The 17,861-nt window shown below is 48.7% G+C and overlaps 1 protein-coding gene across 2 annotated transcripts in view; it reads right to left on the bottom strand.

Moving 5' to 3' along the window:
• The window catches only part of TIMELESS (timeless circadian regulator), a 71,108-nt gene that overhangs the window by 31,846 nt on the left and 21,401 nt on the right, over positions 1-17,861 (bottom strand). For both annotated transcript variants that reach the window (XM_054977047.1, XM_054977046.1), the window contains 11 exons: positions 11,036-11,150; positions 10,639-10,701; positions 10,323-10,424; positions 9,158-9,313; positions 7,930-8,063; positions 6,026-6,113; positions 5,292-5,471; positions 3,297-3,514; positions 3,038-3,141; positions 2,229-2,398; positions 1,294-1,422 (listed from right to left, as the gene is read on the bottom strand). In XM_054977047.1, the coding sequence (XP_054833022.1) occupies positions 1,294-1,422; positions 2,229-2,398; positions 3,038-3,141; positions 3,297-3,514; positions 5,292-5,471; positions 6,026-6,113; positions 7,930-8,063; positions 9,158-9,313; positions 10,323-10,424; positions 10,639-10,701; positions 11,036-11,146 (1,455 nt within the window). In that variant the 5' untranslated portion in view covers positions 11,147-11,150. The remainder of the gene's footprint in view (positions 1-1,293; positions 1,423-2,228; positions 2,399-3,037; positions 3,142-3,296; positions 3,515-5,291; positions 5,472-6,025; positions 6,114-7,929; positions 8,064-9,157; positions 9,314-10,322; positions 10,425-10,638; positions 10,702-11,035; positions 11,151-17,861) is intronic.

Below are 17,861 nucleotides of genomic sequence, written 5' to 3'. Positions count from 1 at the left end.
GAGGAGAAGAGGAGAAGGAAAACTAAAAGACACACATTACAGGGCTTTTTTTCAGCAGGAACACGGTGGAACAGAGTTCCGGAACCTCCTGAAAATGGTCACATGACTGGTGGCCCCGCCCCCTGATCTCCAGACAGAGGGGAGATCGCCCTCTGAGCTGGTGATCTAAACTCCCCTCTGTCTGGAGATCAGGGGGCGGGGCCACCAGCGATGAGACCATTTTCACCAAGGGCGATTTAAACTTTTAAAAACTCCCCCCTTGTTCCAGCTGACGTGATGTCATTGTGTGTTCCTGGGAGCATGCACACACTTTGCACACGTGCATGTGGTACCAGGGGCACCACCACCCGCCAAGAGTTGCCCCCTGTGCTGGCAACCCACTGAGTTCCACCACCTCTTTTCCCAGAAAAAAAGCCCTGACAAATTCCATTTGTGAACAGTGCCCAGGTAAGTCTCAGAACAGATACCATCCTAGGAATCACATAATTAGGTAATACTATCAAACCAAAATTAAGCTGTCATGCAGCATTTTGCAAAAATGACACTTCCCTTTGCTATTGTGGACTTAAAATTGTATGCAACTGAAGACTAAAGATTCCAAGATGAAAAGAACAATTTTATTGTCCATACAGTATGTGCACAGCACATTTCAGTAAGATCAAAATCTGTCTTTGTGCAAAGTTAGCCTCACCAAATAATCATTCTTTTAAGGATATTCTCACTGACATCTATCTGCAAACACTCTTTGTGACAGAAACTCTTACAACAATGAAGGGTTTATTTAATTTTGCTCTGAAGAGCTTCACTGCTGGAAAAGGTGTACATGACTGAGATGCTTGCATACAGGGCTTTTTTCTGGGAAAAGAGGTGGTGGAACTCAGGACGACACAATGATGTCACTTTGGGTCAGCTGGAACAAGGGGGTAGTTTTTTAAAGTTTAAATCACCCTTGGCGAAAATGGTCACATGGCCGGTGGCCCCACCCCCTGATCTCCAGACAGAGGGGAGTTTAGACTGCCCTCCACGCCGCTGGCGTGGAGGGCAGTCTAAACTCCCCTCTGTCTGGAAATCAGGGGGCGGGGCCACTGGCCATGTGACCATTTTCAAGAGGTGCTGGAACTCCGTTCCACCCCGTTCCCGCTGAAAAAAAGTCCTGCTTGCATATCTCAAAACAAAGCAAAGCTCTGCTGACAGCTGAAAAGGCACTCCGGGATTTTGTTTCTGCTCTTTTCAAAGTCTTGGTTCCTGCATCAAGTCTAAGCTCTCTTTCCACCTTTATCCTCCTCCTCCTACCTGTGTGCATTTACTGAGATGCTCAGCCAGCTTTGGCCACATTTCCTCCAGTTGCTCGGGAGTCTGGGGATGCATACTGCAAGTGGCAGAATGAGCCTGGGGCTTTTTTTTCCTCTTGATCTTCTTGCTCTGCAACAAAACAGATAATTTTATATTTAGGCACAGCTTTTGAGAGAAAGAGAACATTGGCAGAAACGTAGAATCCCCAGAATGCTTTACCCAAAAATAGTGTCCGCCAGGTAGGTGAAGTTAGGAAGTAAGAGAAACCAGGGAGTTCATAGTAATGGTCCCAAAGATGCCCAGTTCAGACTGATGTATTATGCAAAAAGACCTGACATCAGATAGGGTTTTTTTATTGCTGCAGTTACTTCTAATTGTGTTAACATAGACGGAACTGTACTGCTTAATTTTCAAATGTTTTATACCATTATATTTTTAATTTTCTAAATGTAACACATATTGAGGAACACCAAAGTAGAAATGCAGATTATAAAATGGGATTATAAATCAATACATTTTTCTGAAGAGTGCAGTATCTTCAGTTTAGAAAATTTTTAACAAGGGAAAACATTGTCACTATTCTTGCAGATTCGAATATTTGAACAGATTCTGATTGTTTATTTTGCCTCTTTTGTAGGTCAGTGGTTTCTCATTGCAATCTTTTAACAGCCAATGCCAAGGAGTGGGGAATTAAGTTAGTAATAAATCAGAGGTGAATCTGTGAGTTGACTTAGGATCATACATGGAGAAAGCAGTTTTGTCAGTCCAATCCCTGCTTCCCAGTCTTTGAGCGTGGCCACTTTATAGCCACCTAGTGGCACGATATCAGCCAACACAGCAGAAAACTGCCTACGAAAATGAACTAGGATCAGGGCCTTTCCTGAGAGGTGCCTGCCTGTCAAAATGGGGAGGACATAGAAAGTGCTCCCAAATACCTGGACTATTACGTTGTTCCTCCCTTTGCAAAATCTCTCCAGCATCTTCAAGAAAAGGTGAGTGGTCTCCACCAGGTCTTTGATGAATGACCTGGGCTGCTTTTTCTCATCAAGCTTACGGAAGAGGGTGAGGAAAAGCTCGCGATACTCCATCAGGTAGAAAATGTTATCTGGGGTGGGGTGGGGAGGAGGGTAAGAAGTTATCATTAATTTTATCCAAGCACAATGTAAGCTGAAAAAGAAAGAAGAAAGACTGCCGAGGGGGTTCCTGAGCACTGCCTCCTCCCATCCTGTCCAGTCCACTATTAAAGATACTCCTTCTCAAGCGCTGCTCTCGCTGCTCCTGCCTGTAGAGGGGACGTGGTGGCAACCAGAGACAAGGCTTTCTCTGTGGTGGCACCTTGCCTTTGGAAGGTCCTGATCCTTGAAGCTGATCTGGCTCCTAACCTTACTGTGACAAACCAAAGCATTTATTTTTGTTCAAGCTTGTCACCGAGAGGTTCGTCTGTTTTTATGGTCTCCTTCGAGCCTAGTTTATGAATACGTTTTAGGCAACTGAGTGGTTTTCTGCTGGTTTTTATGTCCCCAGCTAGTTTTTAACTGACTTGTTTTATTATTCATAATTTTGTACATTATGATTACAAGACTTTAATTGTACTTCTTTTACTTTGTAAAACGTACACATTTTCTAAATAAAACAATACAGTAGCCAGAACAGGCGTTCCTTTCCAGTTCTCTTCCTACGTGCTTATGCCCTGCACTGCAAGGCACATTTGATTTTATTTATTCGTAACTAAAAAAAGCCTCACTCTTTATGATATGGCTGCTGTTGCGCACAGCTTCTTCTTGTGAATGGTCCATTTCGTGCACAGTCATCAGCAGCTCCTGGTAGGCCTTCAGAGCCAGATGCATCCTGGGAGATGAAAAAAGGGGAGCTACAAGGCAAGTCGTCTCTTTGGCTTGGTACAGAGATGTGACAGGACAGGCCTCATTCAAAGCCATCGAGTGGGAACGACAACAGGTAACCCACCGGTCCATTCTGAAGAACAGCTAAACGTGCCCTCTTACCTTCGAGACCAAGATGTGGCCTCCTTCTTATTTATAAGCATCATTTCGTAGTAGTTGGTCAGATTCTGCTCAATGAAGTGAAAAGTCCGGACGCCAACAGTCTCGGAAACCAGCTGAGGATGGGAGGAGGAGGCCCGGTTGAAGGCCATGAAAAAGGCCATGGCCCACAGGTAGTAAGTCTCATCGTGCTGCTGGGCCTTCTCCCTGACCAGGTAGTCCTGGGAAAGGAGAGAGAGAGAGAACCTGTGGAAGGGCTGCAGCCAGTTCAACAGCACTCGTCTCTTTGGGGTCCGTTATGGCACCGTTCGCAGCACAGCAAGAAGTATTCAGGTTTGGTACAGTTCTATCCTAATTATTATACCAAGGAAATACCAGAGATTCAAAATTTGTGTTTTTTGTACAATTTAGGCCATTTTGTGGAAGGAGGCATTTTTGACAAGGACTAGAGAAACAAAAAAAAAAGTAGAGGGGTCAGAGAATGTCCTCAGTTCTGAGCTTACTTGAGGCTCAACAATGGTGCCCCCCACCCAAACCCCACTAAAATATGATAAAATACTTGGCATTTTTCCAGTTTAGGGCAATCAGAGTCTGCCACCTAAAGATAAGCTGTACAGGCAGATGTTCAGGCACAATAAAATTCAGGGACGGACAACAGACATTGCACAATACATCAAATGTATTTATAACCAGTTATATAGCACCAAACACCTCAAGAAGCCCCTCTAAGTCAGAAGATTTCGCTCAAGTTACCTACACGTTGCTAGGCTTAGAAACCGCATTTGGGGAATGAAAGCAAAGGATACTGAGATGACAGATTCTTGAACAGATATCAAATTGTTACTTTCTTCCAAGGAGCTTCTGCATCTACAAATTCAAAAAGGCTTTAACAATCCCCCTTCCCATTGCTGTCTTCTCCTGGAGACAGATCTTGAAGGCCTTTGACTTGGCAGACTGCCTCAACTCTCTCTGCAACCTCATGCAAGTTATAAACATAACTAGCAGCCATGGTCTGGGTCTCAACCTCTAGCTTGTAAGCACAAACAATGATTCGCAGAAGTCGTCATTCTTCCTGATCAAGATGCCATAGTAAGCAATGGTTTCCATGAATGTGGAAGTGAAACAGTGTCATATATGCAAGCATCCATGCCATTGTTGTGTTCTGCATCTTATACTGATAGTGATATAAGCATCTGTGCCATCACTGTGTTCTGCATCTTAAACACATACTGATATAATGCCAAAGTTAAATACTGTACCTTATACATTTTATATAAGTCACCTGAGGGTGTCTAGACTGCTAATACTAATTTCCAGAGGAGCCAGTGGCCTCCTTGTTATCTCTAAGAAATATGTGCTTTCACTTCTGAGTGTCCTTGGACCGGAGCTGCAGCTGTGTACTGAAATGTATCTTTTTCATAGGAGGGAATGATTCCACTCTGTGCTTTGTCTAGACTAAACTACTCTGTTCCCATGTAACTTTTTGGGTTTTTGTGCCTGAATGCAAACGAGTCAGAGGGCGGGAGAATGTCCCCTGTAATCAGTAGTTCTATTATTTGAATAATCACTTCTGCCAATTTCTACCTACGAGTGCACACCTGAACTAAATAGATCTCTAAATAAAGTTTCTTCAACCAAGGCACCTGTGTGTTTGCTGTGAGGGGCTTGGGGATCTAACTGCCAGGGACTGCCACCCTAGGTCTGACAAACAGAGAACCTGAACACTGAGGAGGGGAGAGGAGAGGAGAGTGAGAAACTGTAAGGCATTGCCCCTCCACAATGCCTGAGACAGCCAACAGAACTAACACAAAAGTTAAAGCCTTGCTAGGCCCAGCTGCAGCCAAAAGCACATCTGTGTTCAGGAACAAATATCCAGAGGCATCCCAGAACCTTTGGGTATCACCCAGTGCTCTTCCCTTCCTCAAGACCATTCGTTTTCAGGACACTCCACTTTTAATAAACCCTAAGCACAACATTGGATTTAGACCTCGCCCTCACCTTGACCAGATACATGAGGCGGTTGTAGCAATTCTCCAAGAAGTCAATGCAGAACTCCTTGAGGAAGACGCGCACATTGAGGGCAGAGCGACGAGGGGCGCCCTCAGTATCATGGGCCCGCTGCTGTCTCTTTGGCACTCGCCGCACCTCCTTCCCCAGATCATGGGTATAGTTCTTCACCTGGCCAGGAATGAAAGACAGAAGAGGAAAAATATGAGAAATAACACTGGTATTGCTTTTCCTGCCTCGGTCCTCTTTTTGCCCCATCCCCTACTGTCCTTGCTTGCCTAACTTAATCTTCTTTGTTGCAACAGCTCTGGACAGAAGGAGTGAAGGAATCCAGGGAGGAGTGCAAAAGAAAATACAAGACTTTTAAAAGAGAGGCACAAGACAGTTCTCTGGGCTGCAACCTGGGAAGTCAAGCTGATGGTTGCTGAGTTAAGGCCTTATCCAGCCAAAGCCTCACCCTCCTCGTCTCTCTAGCTGTCACTGAGAGTCCAGTGGTTGGCAGAGCAATATCACTCTCATCATAGGAAGCCCAGTTCTGGGAGAATGAAAACAGCCGTCCCTAATGAGCAGGAGGTATTTCCAAAGGTGGCTAACAAAAGTGGCTTCGGGGTCCTCCCTGAAGCGGCGACACCAAAAGGGATCTTACCCTTTGGGCCCCCACTTCAGAGAGCGACAAAATCCTGGGCACCTCAAGCCCTGAATACAGTGGGCTTTAAGCGACTTACGTTGTGTAGTCCCTTGTGCAAGACAACATCTCTGTCTCCAATAGACTTCAAGCCCTGGATGATGTAGCAGCCACCAAAGCGGGAGTGCCTAGAGAATCAGAGAGAGAGAGAGAGGGAAATAAACAGGGATCAGGATGGGAATACCCATGAGGAGAACAACGTATTTGGAATGACAGCTTTAAAAAAGAGAGGTAACATATGGAAAGGAGGCTTGGAAGCCCTCGCCCCTTAAAATCAGATTTTTTTTTGTTGAAACCCCACAGTCCTTCTGAGCACAGTCCTGGCTTTTTCTTAGATCCTTGGGGACCGTACTACACTACCCTCGAGGTCACCACACGTTTGGATCAGATATGCCCTCACTTGGAACTTAATTCCAAGGCACGTGCAGACCCAATTTAGATCGGAACACGGCACACGGAGAGAGGAGGCTGAAGCCTCCCCTCTGTCCCAGGCACTGTTTCCCCATCCTGAAATGGCCCCAGAAAGCTGCTATGTGATCTGCTGGTGAAACCTGCATGTACTGATGGCTACACACAAGGTTTCCCTACAGGGTCATTTCAGGTCAGGAAATGGAATGGCGGAATAAGGCTTAAGCTCCTTCTCCCACCCTCCTGATCTGAATGGGGCCCATGGGTACGGGGGATTGATTTCTAAGAACAGATCACCTGTGTCACCATTACTTTTTCAGAACCAAAGTACTGTAATTCCATAAAAGGAAATAAAAATAAACTCCCGTCCCAGATATTTGTGTTAAATCCAAGAATATGAACGTATTCAATATATGCTATTCACTGATGCAAAGGAAATCTATTACGCCACACTCAAAAACACATGATGCAAAGTACTTTTGCACATACTGACTTCAGCAGAAGCTTCAGGGTTTCAAAGAATTGGTTAATGGGGAACGCAGAAAGCAAGGCATGATCCCAATGGTGAAAGGGTCAGGTATAGTGCCTTGGCTGGCAATTCAGGCCACAGACCAATATGAATAGTAGTAGGTAGAGGGTCACTTCTGCTCACTCCAAGTCTCTGAAATCTGTTGGCATGAGAATTTGCCAAACCATTAACACTCATCCCATCTCAACAGAGAGAAGGCGGACACCTGGGCGGGGCGGGGAGATGAGCCAGTGCATCCCAGAATTCTCTGCGCTGCAGCAGAGGACTTTGGATCACACTATCCAGTTGCCCGGGCGCACTGAGCAGTACTGGAAGTGGTGCACAGCTAGAGGCAACTGCAGAGAGTTCAGATGGCCCCAAAACCAACTCTCACTTTTCACCCACCAAGGGCATATACAGAACACAGTGGACAGGTGATAGGAGTCCCTACTACTCCTTGGCGCACTGGACCAAAAGCTCAATAAGGTCTAACCAAAACCTGCATTGATTTGGCACAGGAGGCCAATCCAGATTCAGTCACAGGCTGGAGTCGGAAATGATGGGGCTTGGAACGAGGTTGGGTTACCAAGGTTACTGAACACGTTGGAATTTTCTAGTTAAAACTGTTTCAGACACGGGTTCCCCATACTCTGGATCAAACTCCATTCGTCTGCTTGGCCATCCATGGCCAGGAATTTGGGAGAGGGACAGGGAGCACATGGAGAAAGGGCAAGGAGTATACCAAGCCCATGAAATCCCTTTCTCTGCAACCTTCTCACTCAGTCCTCTTGGCAAACCTTCTCCAGATGAACGCATACATACTTCTGGCAAAACCCAAGATCTAAAAAGGTGCTTTAAGCAACAGCAACAGCACAACAAAAAATAAGTCTTTAGATGTCAGCATCACTTTACTAAGTAACTGCACTGGTAAATCCAGCGATGGGCCATGTTGGCATGAGCAGTCTGAACTGAAAAGTCCAGATTGAGCCCCCGCAGCAAGCTATACAAGCCCCCTTCTCTTGCGTCACCTGCTGCTCCGTTGGAGTATGCGGCTCTTCTTCTCGGCCAGCTCCTTCTGCCTCAGGACCTCCAGCTCTGCCATGTCTGTCCCCCGTTCCCTAGCTGAACGGGTCTGCCCTGTAGCTGCCAGCTGCTCAGGGTTCTGTTGGAGACAAGAGTTTTCAGTGCCTTATCATCTAAAACCAGCTCATCCAAACTCCAGGAACCACACATCCCAGCAGATCAGGGGTATTCAACTGTTCCAGGCCAGGGACCAACTGTACTGCAAACACGAGAGGAAGTCACATGACAGAGTCATTAGGAAGAGGTGGAGTCACCGGAGCCAATGCCAAAACCAAAGACGTTGGGAACCAGGACTGTATAGTACTGAGGAACAAGGCAAGGGCCACAGCTATGGAGCCTTCTTCTCCAGCATGGGACCCCGCCTCGCTGTCCTGCTGCTCTGTTCGGCGTGCTTGCGGAGAGGCAGGAAGGCCTGGCACCTGCACTCTCTATGCAGCAGGTCCTTTCAAAAGGCCCTCCAAAATGGCAGCTCTATGGAAGCTCTCAACCCTACAAGAAGGGTTGGACCCACCTGAAAGCCCAGGCCCACGTGGGGAAGGGAACTGTAAATGGAGTGCTGGCTTAATACTTTTGAGAAAGCTTGTCTTAACTGAGAAGTATTAGGTATAAGAATAGCCACACAACAACTCACTCAAAGCCTTGTCAACAGTGGCCAGTCAAAGGCCTCGGACTCAAAGGCCAGGCATGCGAGAGACATCCATTCCCTGATGTTTCGGAATACAAATATTGCATTCTTGATTATCATGGCCAATATGGCCAGTGATTGATTCTTTAATAATTTATCTAAACTTTGTTCCTGTTCTCCCTCTAAGACAATGATGTCAGGAACCATCATTTTCTACTCTACAGATACCCATCCTATTCCCCTCTCTAGACCATTAATACATTTGCAGATGAAACCCCTTCTGCATCCACGCCCATCCTCCCCATTCTACAGCCCGGGTTGCATCCAGACACAGCTGGTGATACAGAGTTCGTTTTCAACTGGATTATCCGCACAGGAAAATCCAGTTGCAAGTGACTGGAGCCAATTACAGGTTTGAGTGCAACACAGATTTTGTGGATTTATTTCCATTTATCACACAGGGATTGAACCCATCCCCCCCTTCCAGCAGTAGATTCTGCCACTCCGACCGCCTCAGTTTCTCAACCTCAACTCCTTAGTAGGCTCACCTGGTCTCGGAACATCAGGGAGATGATCTCCAGCACATGCAGGCTCCACTGCTGCTCGCTCTGGGAGCAGGCCAGGAATTTGAGCAGGTCATCCATGCCACTTAGGTGCATGGCCCACAGCACACGGTCGTGGACGCCGGCATCATCATCAATGATCTGCAGGAGAAAGCAGACGGGCCTTAAGCACGAGGGCTCTCGCGCCAAAGACGTTTCTCTGAAGCACTGATATCAAAGGGGGGATAATACGCCATTTAGTTTCCTAGGGTGGTGCAGCTGTTAAGGAAAGGCGATACTCCCTATTGTTGATTTTCAAGTTATCTTCCTACAAACCCTTGAGTTTTGTCAGAGATTTACTTGGGAATATAATGGAGAAAGACTGTAATGGCAGAAAAGCTACCCACCCTTAATAAGAAGATTTGGAATGCAAAGCAGCTTCTATGGCATTACAAATTTTACAAGAGGTGTGGGGTACAAAAAAGGAATTGGAAAAAAACCTTCCCTCCCTGTGAGCCATCCTCTTCCTGCCACCATCTTCTCTTCCTCTCACTGCTGCCACTTCCTGGCGTTGTAGCATCCTTTCCAAAGAGCACCACTGCCTTCTCTTCCTCATCCCACCAAAAGTCCAGATTGAGCCCCCCAAAATCACTGCAGCCCCCCCCCCCCGCCCTGTCCCCTTCCCTCTCTACACCGAAGTCCCCTGACCCAAGTGGCGATTAGACCACATGGGATTCACAATCCAGAAAATCAACTTCCTTGTAGCCAGATGGGACTGCTGCAGGTAAGACAACACAGGAAAAGATCCATGACACTCAGTTTCTTCTGCTGACATATCACTGGATGCAACCCAATACAGTTTGAACACTGCAAGAATGCTACAGAAATCCTAAGTAATATTATTTGGCAAAAATCTTCAGGAAAGTCACAAAAAGCTTGAAAAGAAATAATGGAATTGAGGAGGCAGAGGAAACTGAAGAAGCAGGACGAGAGACCTTGATGATGTTGAAGTGGAAGTGTTCACTTAAATAGTGGAAGTTGTGACATAACAAAAACAATGGTGGAAAGAATAAAAAGAATAACCTGGCTGCTTAAGATGTATCACTGCCATGAGCAACTCTAGCTCAGTATCTGCCTAATCTTACCAGATGACCAGCCGTCTCATAAATACCTTCTCTTCATCAGGGTCAGCAGGGACATGCAACACATTGCGCAACAAAAGCAAGATACGTTCAATTAACAGGTTGTCCTCCTCTTGACGCTGTTCCCAGTCCTGGGTTGTAAGAAGGAAGGGAAGAAGGGAAGGATCATCATATAAAATGCCACTGGGTGAGCAAAACCAGGCAGGCTTTTGCTTCTCATCGGCCTCTGCCATAACCCAGCTCTTCCCAATGACTCCATCACACCCACTCCGAGCCCTCCGTTTCGGCTCTTTCTGATCCCCTCCTTGGAGGTAGATTCTGCTAGCCGTCTGGCACAGCACTCACCAGCTGCAGCAGGTCATACAGCTTTTCACTCAGCACCCCGAAAACCTTCTCACTAGCAAATGCCTGCGAGGAAGGGAGTAAGCGCATTAGCGTCTCAACAGAGAGGTGGGACACGTTGTCAGTGCAAAAATCACAACCCACGTCTTCCTATCGTAGCCTGCCCTACTTTGGTCTCACCCTTACAAATTGTCCATGATCCTCAGATCAACCCTCGACCTTGCCCTGCTGATGGCCCCCTGCCCTTTTGATACTCTTCAGTTTGCATGCAGAAAAGCCTGGCTTCAGGAAAGCTGAGTGTGCCTGGGGCACTTCCACCACTCAGACATGGAGGCACTTCCGTATGTCTTTGGCCCCAGAATGGACTGCAGCAAGTGAAGGGGCAGCACTAACCACTCACTTCTTTGTAGGCCTGCAGATAAGAGACGATTTGCAGGAAGTGATGGCGGAAGCTGGCATCCTGGGGCAGTTTGCCAAAGCAAAGCAGAGCAGGCTGGGTTAGATTCACCATCAGCCTAGGAAAAAAACAACGCTTGGTTAGGACTGAAGTTATTTTCCATAATGAAATGGCACCGAAGACTCTATTGATGTGATTTATGAATGTCTGAATGTATAATAATTTAGAAAACATATAATGAATGTAACAATTGTTTATAGAGATCTATCCTTGTAAAAGTTATTTGTATTGTTGAGATTTTGAAAACAATAAACAGAATTTGGGAGGGGGGAAGACTTTACTGGATGGCTTGTTCTCTTGAAGAATGACGATTGTGGAGAAGAACGAAAAAATGACCAGCAGGATTTGAGTCCAGTAGCACCGTAGAAACCAACAAAGTTTTCAGGGCAGACATTTCTGAGAGTCAGAGCTCCCTTCTTCAGATACCAAAAAATGAGTAAATGCTAGCTGAAATATTACTTCAGCACACTGATCATAATTTAAAGAAAACAAAAAGAACCTGTCTAGATGTCAAGAATTAAAGATATAACTCTCTTGAATCAAAGGTATACAAAAGGTTAATAAAAGGAGACAAAAAGCAAACCTTGAGAGCACTGGTTTAATATATGGATTGTTTTCAATATTTAATAAAAAGAGAAACCTCCATTTTTTTTAATTATACGGTTTTTGCTTAAATTAGATTAATTACATGTTTAAGAGTGTAGAAACAAAATCAGGGAGGGTGGACCATTTGTGACTCTAATGAAATCCTGTATCCAGAAATTTTCCAGCTCAATACCTCTGTAATTTTGGACAAGTCCACCAGATATAGTAACAATGACCTTCTCATCCACTCCAACAGAGACCTCATTTGGTTCATGTGCACTGTTATGGTTTATCTAATGAGTGCCATTTATATATTAATTTGTAGCTGTTTTCTCTACTGCTCTAGATGTAAAGAGTAGAAATTTACCATAGAACCATGGTTGCTAAGGGAATCAAATTTTTAAAACCTGCAGAATACAATGAAAAAAAACATGCTATGAATAGTATCACAACTGTTTTTGAGGCTATTTGCATATTATTATTTTCAGAGTACCCTTATATGAGGATACAAAAACTTGCCAGACCCAATATTCATATCAAAATTTAATTCATTCATTGAATGTTCATATAGCAATATCACCACTTGTTCTTCATAATTAAGGCTTTATATTGAAGTATTGAAAAAGGCTGTATGACTGGCCTCCAACTAAGGAACTAGAAGGAAATATTGCACGTAATTAGATAACATAGTATCTGGGTTATGCTAAAGCTATTATAATAGGCAAACAACATACTATGGTTGTTGTGGGTTTTCCGGGCTGTATTGCCGTGGTCTTGGCATTGTAGTTCCTGACGTTTCGCCAGCAGCTGTGGCTGGCATCTTCAGAGGTGTAGCACCAGAAGTGTCACAGTGACACTGAGAGATCTCTGTCTTTCAGTGCTACACCTCTGAAGATGCCAGCCACAGCTGCTGGCGAAACGTCAGGAACTACAATGCCAAGACCACGGCAATACAGCCCGGAAAACCCACAACAACCATCGTTCTCCGGCCGTGAAAGCCTTTGACAATACAAACAAAACAGGGTTAACATACCTGTAACTTATGTTCATCGAGTTCTTCTGTGCTGACACACATGGGGACTGCGCAGGCGCAGGCCAGCCGCCGGAGAATTTTCTAGAGCTTCCATGGCTCCGAAAGGGCCGTTTGTCGCGCGCCTCAGCGACCGTTTCCCGCCCAAACGGTCACGTGATCCTCCAGCGACCAACGGCCCCTTCCCTCAGTTCTCCCTTGCCGCCGCTTGACCAACACACTTCAGCCATAACACCTTAAAAACACCAATTTCCGTTACAGCCATTACATTATCGTGCATTGGAGTTCACAGCGGGGTAGGAGGGAGGGTTGTGTGTCAGCACAGAAGAACTCGATGAACATAAGTTACAGGTATGTTAACCCTGTTTTCATCTTCGTTCTTCTGTGCCTCCACACATGGGAGTGTACCAAGCTTCACACAATAAGGAAGGCGGGGGTGAAGTCCAACACAATTTTATTGAACAAACAAGCATAAACAAATAGATATGCATATATACATCTATGTAAAAAACTGTGTAAGGACACATAAATACTCAATATTTACATATATACACCCCAAGGTACATATATATACTCTTTCACTCAAGGGTACCCAGCAGGTACGCCAAGAAAGTCATCCCAAAACTCCTTCAGGAAAAAAGGGAGTGTAGGACAGCCCTAGCCACAGATACATCCTGCTCCGCATTGACATCAATGGCGTAATGCTTGACAAAGGTGTCTGCAGAGGACCATGTGGCTGCTTTACAAATGTTAACCAGGGGCACCCCCCTGAGGAGCGCCGAAGAGGACGCTTGGGACCGCGTGGAGTGGACCCTGACACGAAGCGGGCAAGCCACCCCTGCCAGGGAATAGGCCTTGCCAATGGCCGTCACAATCCACCTAGACAGGGTCTGTGAGGAAGCCCTGTTACCCTTGTCCTTGGCCCCAAAACACACAAACAGGTGAGGACTGGTGCGGAATCCCTTTGTCCTATCCAGGTAATAGGCTAGGGCCCTTTTCAAGTCTAGGGAATGAAGGGCCTTTTCCCCCTTAGAGGAGGGTTGAGGAAAGAACGCAGGTAGTGAGATATCCTGCGAGAGGTGGAAGGCGGACACCACCTTGGGCAGGAACCCGAGGCAGGGACGCAGGACCACCTTGTTGGGATGAAACACAAGAAAGGGAGGGTCAGACCGCAGTGCAGACAGCTCACTGACCCTTCTGGCCGATGTGACGGCCACCAAGAACACCACCTTGTAGGACAGCATATCCAAGGGGCAGGAAGCCATTGGTTCAAATGGAGGCAACATGAGACGTGAGAGCACTAAGGACAGTGACCACTGAGGCACTGGCGCCGACACAGGTGGGTAAAGATTGTACATGCCCTTAAGAAACTGGCGGGATTGTGGGTGAGAAAACACCGTAGCACCCTCAACTCGGGTGTGAGCAGCTGATATCGCTGCCAGGTGGACCTTGAGGGAGGACACCTTCAAGCCCTGGCCACGCAAGTGGCACAAATACTCGAACACAACCCCCAAGGGACTGCTGTCAGGCACCACTCCTCTGGCAAGCGCCCAGAGCTCAAACCTGCGCCACTTGGCCGCATAAGCGCGCCTAGTGGATGGCCGACGAGCATTCAGGAGGACCCTCTGTACCTCGTCAGTAAAGCCTATCGGGGAGGAACGATCCGCCAAGCCGTTAGGTGCAGCTTCCTGGGATCGTGGTGGACTAGGCTCCCGTTTAGGAGAAGGTCTTGCCGAGGGGGCAGACTCACATACGTCCGTTGGGACATCCGCAGGAGCTTCGGGAACCAAACCTGCCGTGGCCAGAAGGGGGCCACCAGGATGCAGTCCGTACCGTCCTCCTCTATCTTGCACAGGACCCTGGGAATCAAGGGGAACGGAGGAAACATGTAGTGCAAGCCCTGCGTCCACGTAAACTGGAAGGCATCCCCAATAGAGAGGGGGTCGCTCCCTGCCCTGGAACAGAACGTGTGGGCCTTGGTGGTCGCCGCAGTGGCGAACACGTCTATCACTGGATGACCCCACATCTGGAAGATCGGCCCAACGCACTCTACGTTCAGTTCCCACTCGTGGTCCAGCAAAGGGACCCTGCTGAGGGCATCTGCCCGGGCATTGTCTGACCCAGCCACGTGTATAGCACGGAGCGACACGCCGTTCCTGATAGCCCACTGCCAAGTGAGCGTGGCTTCCCGGCACAGGGCCATAGACACTGTGCCCCCCTGCTGATTCACGTAGTACATGGCAGTCGTGTTGTCCGTCTGCACCAAGACCTGACGATTTCTCAGCACTGCTGTAAGAGACACAAGTGCGAAACGAATGGCCCTTAGTTCAAGCACATTGATATGGAGGGTCTTTTCCCTCTCAGACCAGACATCCTGCACAGATACATCACCACAGTAAGCCCCCCATCCCAGCAGAGAGGCATCAGTGGTAACCGTGACGTCATGGTGCTGATACCCAAAGGGGGTCCCTCTAAACAAGTTGTCATCAGACAGCCACCAGTCCAAGGAGGAGAGGATGACCCTCGGGATAGAGAATTTGAGGGACGGAGGGTGCAGCAGAGCATCGTACCTCCGCAGAAACCAATTCTGGAGCGGGCGCATACGCAGCCTAGCGAAAGGCACCACAGAGGTGGCCGCTGCCATATGCCCTAGTAAGCACTGGATAGTGCGCACAGACTGGAATCGGTTCCTTTTAAACACGGACACTAGACCCTTTAGGGACCGAGCCCTCTCCAAGGGAAGCAGAGCCTTACCCTCCTCAGAGTCTAACAGTGCACCAATGTAGGACACTTTGCAGTTGAGCACCAGCTTGGATTTCTCCAAGTTCACCAGGAGCCCCAGGCGTTGGCAGGTGCTAAGTACCAAGCCAATGTCCTGCACCAGCCTAGACTCCGATTCAGCCACGATGAGCCAGTCATCGAGGTACGGAAAGATGGTACAGCCTTCTTCCCGTAGGAAGGAAACCACAGGGGCCACACATTTAGTGAACACTCGTGGGGCAGTGGACAGGCCAAAGGGGAGCACCTTATACCGGAAAACCCTTTGCCGGTAAACAAAGCTCAGGTATTTCCTGTGCTCCTTCCGTATGCCCACGTGAAAGTATGCGTCTTTTAAGTCAAGAACCGCAAACCAATCTCCCTGTTTCAGCAAGGCGATCACAGCCGCCAACGTAACCATTTTGAATTTGGTCACCTTGAGGAAGGCATTAAGGCCCCTCAGATCTAAAATGGGACGTAAGCCCCCATCCTTCTTGGGGACCAAGAAGAACCTAGAGAAGAATCCCTTTACAGAGTCCTCATAGGGCAATTCTTCCACAGCACCCTTGGCCAAGAGCGACACGATCTCCGCATCCAGCTCGGCCATAGTGTTATTGACAGCTGTCAGGGGTGAACTGCATCTAGGCAGCTCAACAAACTCCAGCCCGTATCCCAGTTCAACAATAGTTAAGACCCATGAGTCAGATGTTATTGACTCCCACTCAGAGAGGAGTGGACTCAGTCTGTCCGAAAAGTTCGGGGATACGGCTGGCGTGACCCGTCAGTACTGCCTCCCGGCGCCCTGCTGATCTTTCTGCTGGGCCGGTTGTTGTGCCGGACGAGGCTTGAAGGGCCGACGCCTCCTCTGCTGTTGTGCGGGAGGGTAAGGCCGCTGTTGGTAGGCAGGATACTGGTGGTAGCCCGGCCGCTGTTGTTGGTATCTGCCCTGGTAATGGTAAGGGCCGGACCGGGGGGCGTACCGTGACCTGGAGGAGGGCTTGTCCGCTGGAGCCAGACCCAAGGACCGCGCCGTCTGCCTGTCCTCCTTTTTCTTCTTCAGGGTCTCGTCGGTGGACTTGGAGAACAGCGAGTCCCCTTCAAAGGGCATGCTCTCCACCCTGGAACGCACCTCTTGGGACAGGGCCGTCGACCGTAACCAAGAGTGGCGCCTGAGGACCACCGCCGAAGCCATCCCTCTAGCAGCAGTGTCAGCAGCGTGGCTCCCAGCATTCATTTGCTGTTTAGACAGCCGGACAGCCTCTGTTTGCAGCAGGGACACCACAGCCTTCTGCTCAGGTGGGAGGTCTCGGGTATAGGACGCCAACTTCTCCCAGAGGTACAGTTGGTACCCTGCCATGATGGTCTGGTAGTTGGCAATCCTCAGACCCAGCGAAGCTACAATGTACTGGCGCCTGCCCATGGCATCAAGCTTCTTGCCCTCTTTATCCGCAGGCACCGAGGAGTGACCCGACCGTCGGGGGTTGAACTCCTCTGTGACCAAGGAGGAAGGTGGAGGGTGCTTCACCAACGCCGGCCAGGTGCCCTGCTTGATCTTGTAAAGCTGCTCGATGCGCTTGGATGTTGGAGGCTGATCACAGGGCACCTGCCACACCTTCTCCACAATCTCCTCAATACCCTCGAGCATGGGGAAGCCAACGGACGCCGGATTATCCCCATAGATACGCTTGAGGAGCTTGTCCTTGGTCTGGGGGACTGCTGAAGAGATATCCATCTCGAGAGCCTTGGCCATCCTTGCCATCTGGTCGGCGTAGATGCGGAGGTCCTCGAATGGCGAGTCCGCAGATGGCACTAGCTCCTCAGCCGGCGACGGTTCGGACCAGGACTCCGACTGGTAGCCGCCAAAGCTCTCCACATCCTCCTCATCGGAACCGAGCTGGGATTCCGGAACCTGGAGTGGAGGGGGAGCCCACGCCGGCCTCGACGTCGATGGCCCCGGTTCCGACATGGAGAAGCCGGCAGGTGCCCCTTCCCACTGGCAACGGTATGGCGAGGGGAGGTAGGAGGCCTGTCGATGTTGGGACGCAGTGGACCGGGCCGATCGGACACTGTCCCCAGACCGACGTCGCTCACGACCGGCAGCAGGTGGAGATGGACGGGCAGGGGAAGGACGGCTCCGACGAGGAGACGGGCTCGGTTCCAGCCTCGGCGACCGAAGAGCAGGCGATGGTCGGCTCCGACAGCGCGGGCTCGGCTCCGGCCCCGACGAGAACTCTGCGGGCACCGTCTCGAAGGCCATCGGATCCGGCACCGGCACGGAGAGTTCCTCTGGTTCGGGGGAACCCAGATGAGGGGAAGGCGTGTGAGGAAGCACGATGACCTCCTCCTGGGGAGCGGGATGCGGCGACCGATGATGTTTGGTCTTCTTCTTCTTCTTTG

This window comes from Eublepharis macularius, chromosome 4 (assembly GCF_028583425.1).
Source record: "Eublepharis macularius isolate TG4126 chromosome 4, MPM_Emac_v1.0, whole genome shotgun sequence".
NCBI lineage: Eukaryota > Metazoa > Chordata > Lepidosauria > Squamata > Eublepharidae > Eublepharis > Eublepharis macularius.
The sequence above is the reverse complement of the archived record's forward strand: the minus strand, read 5'-3'. Positions and strand labels throughout refer to the sequence as shown.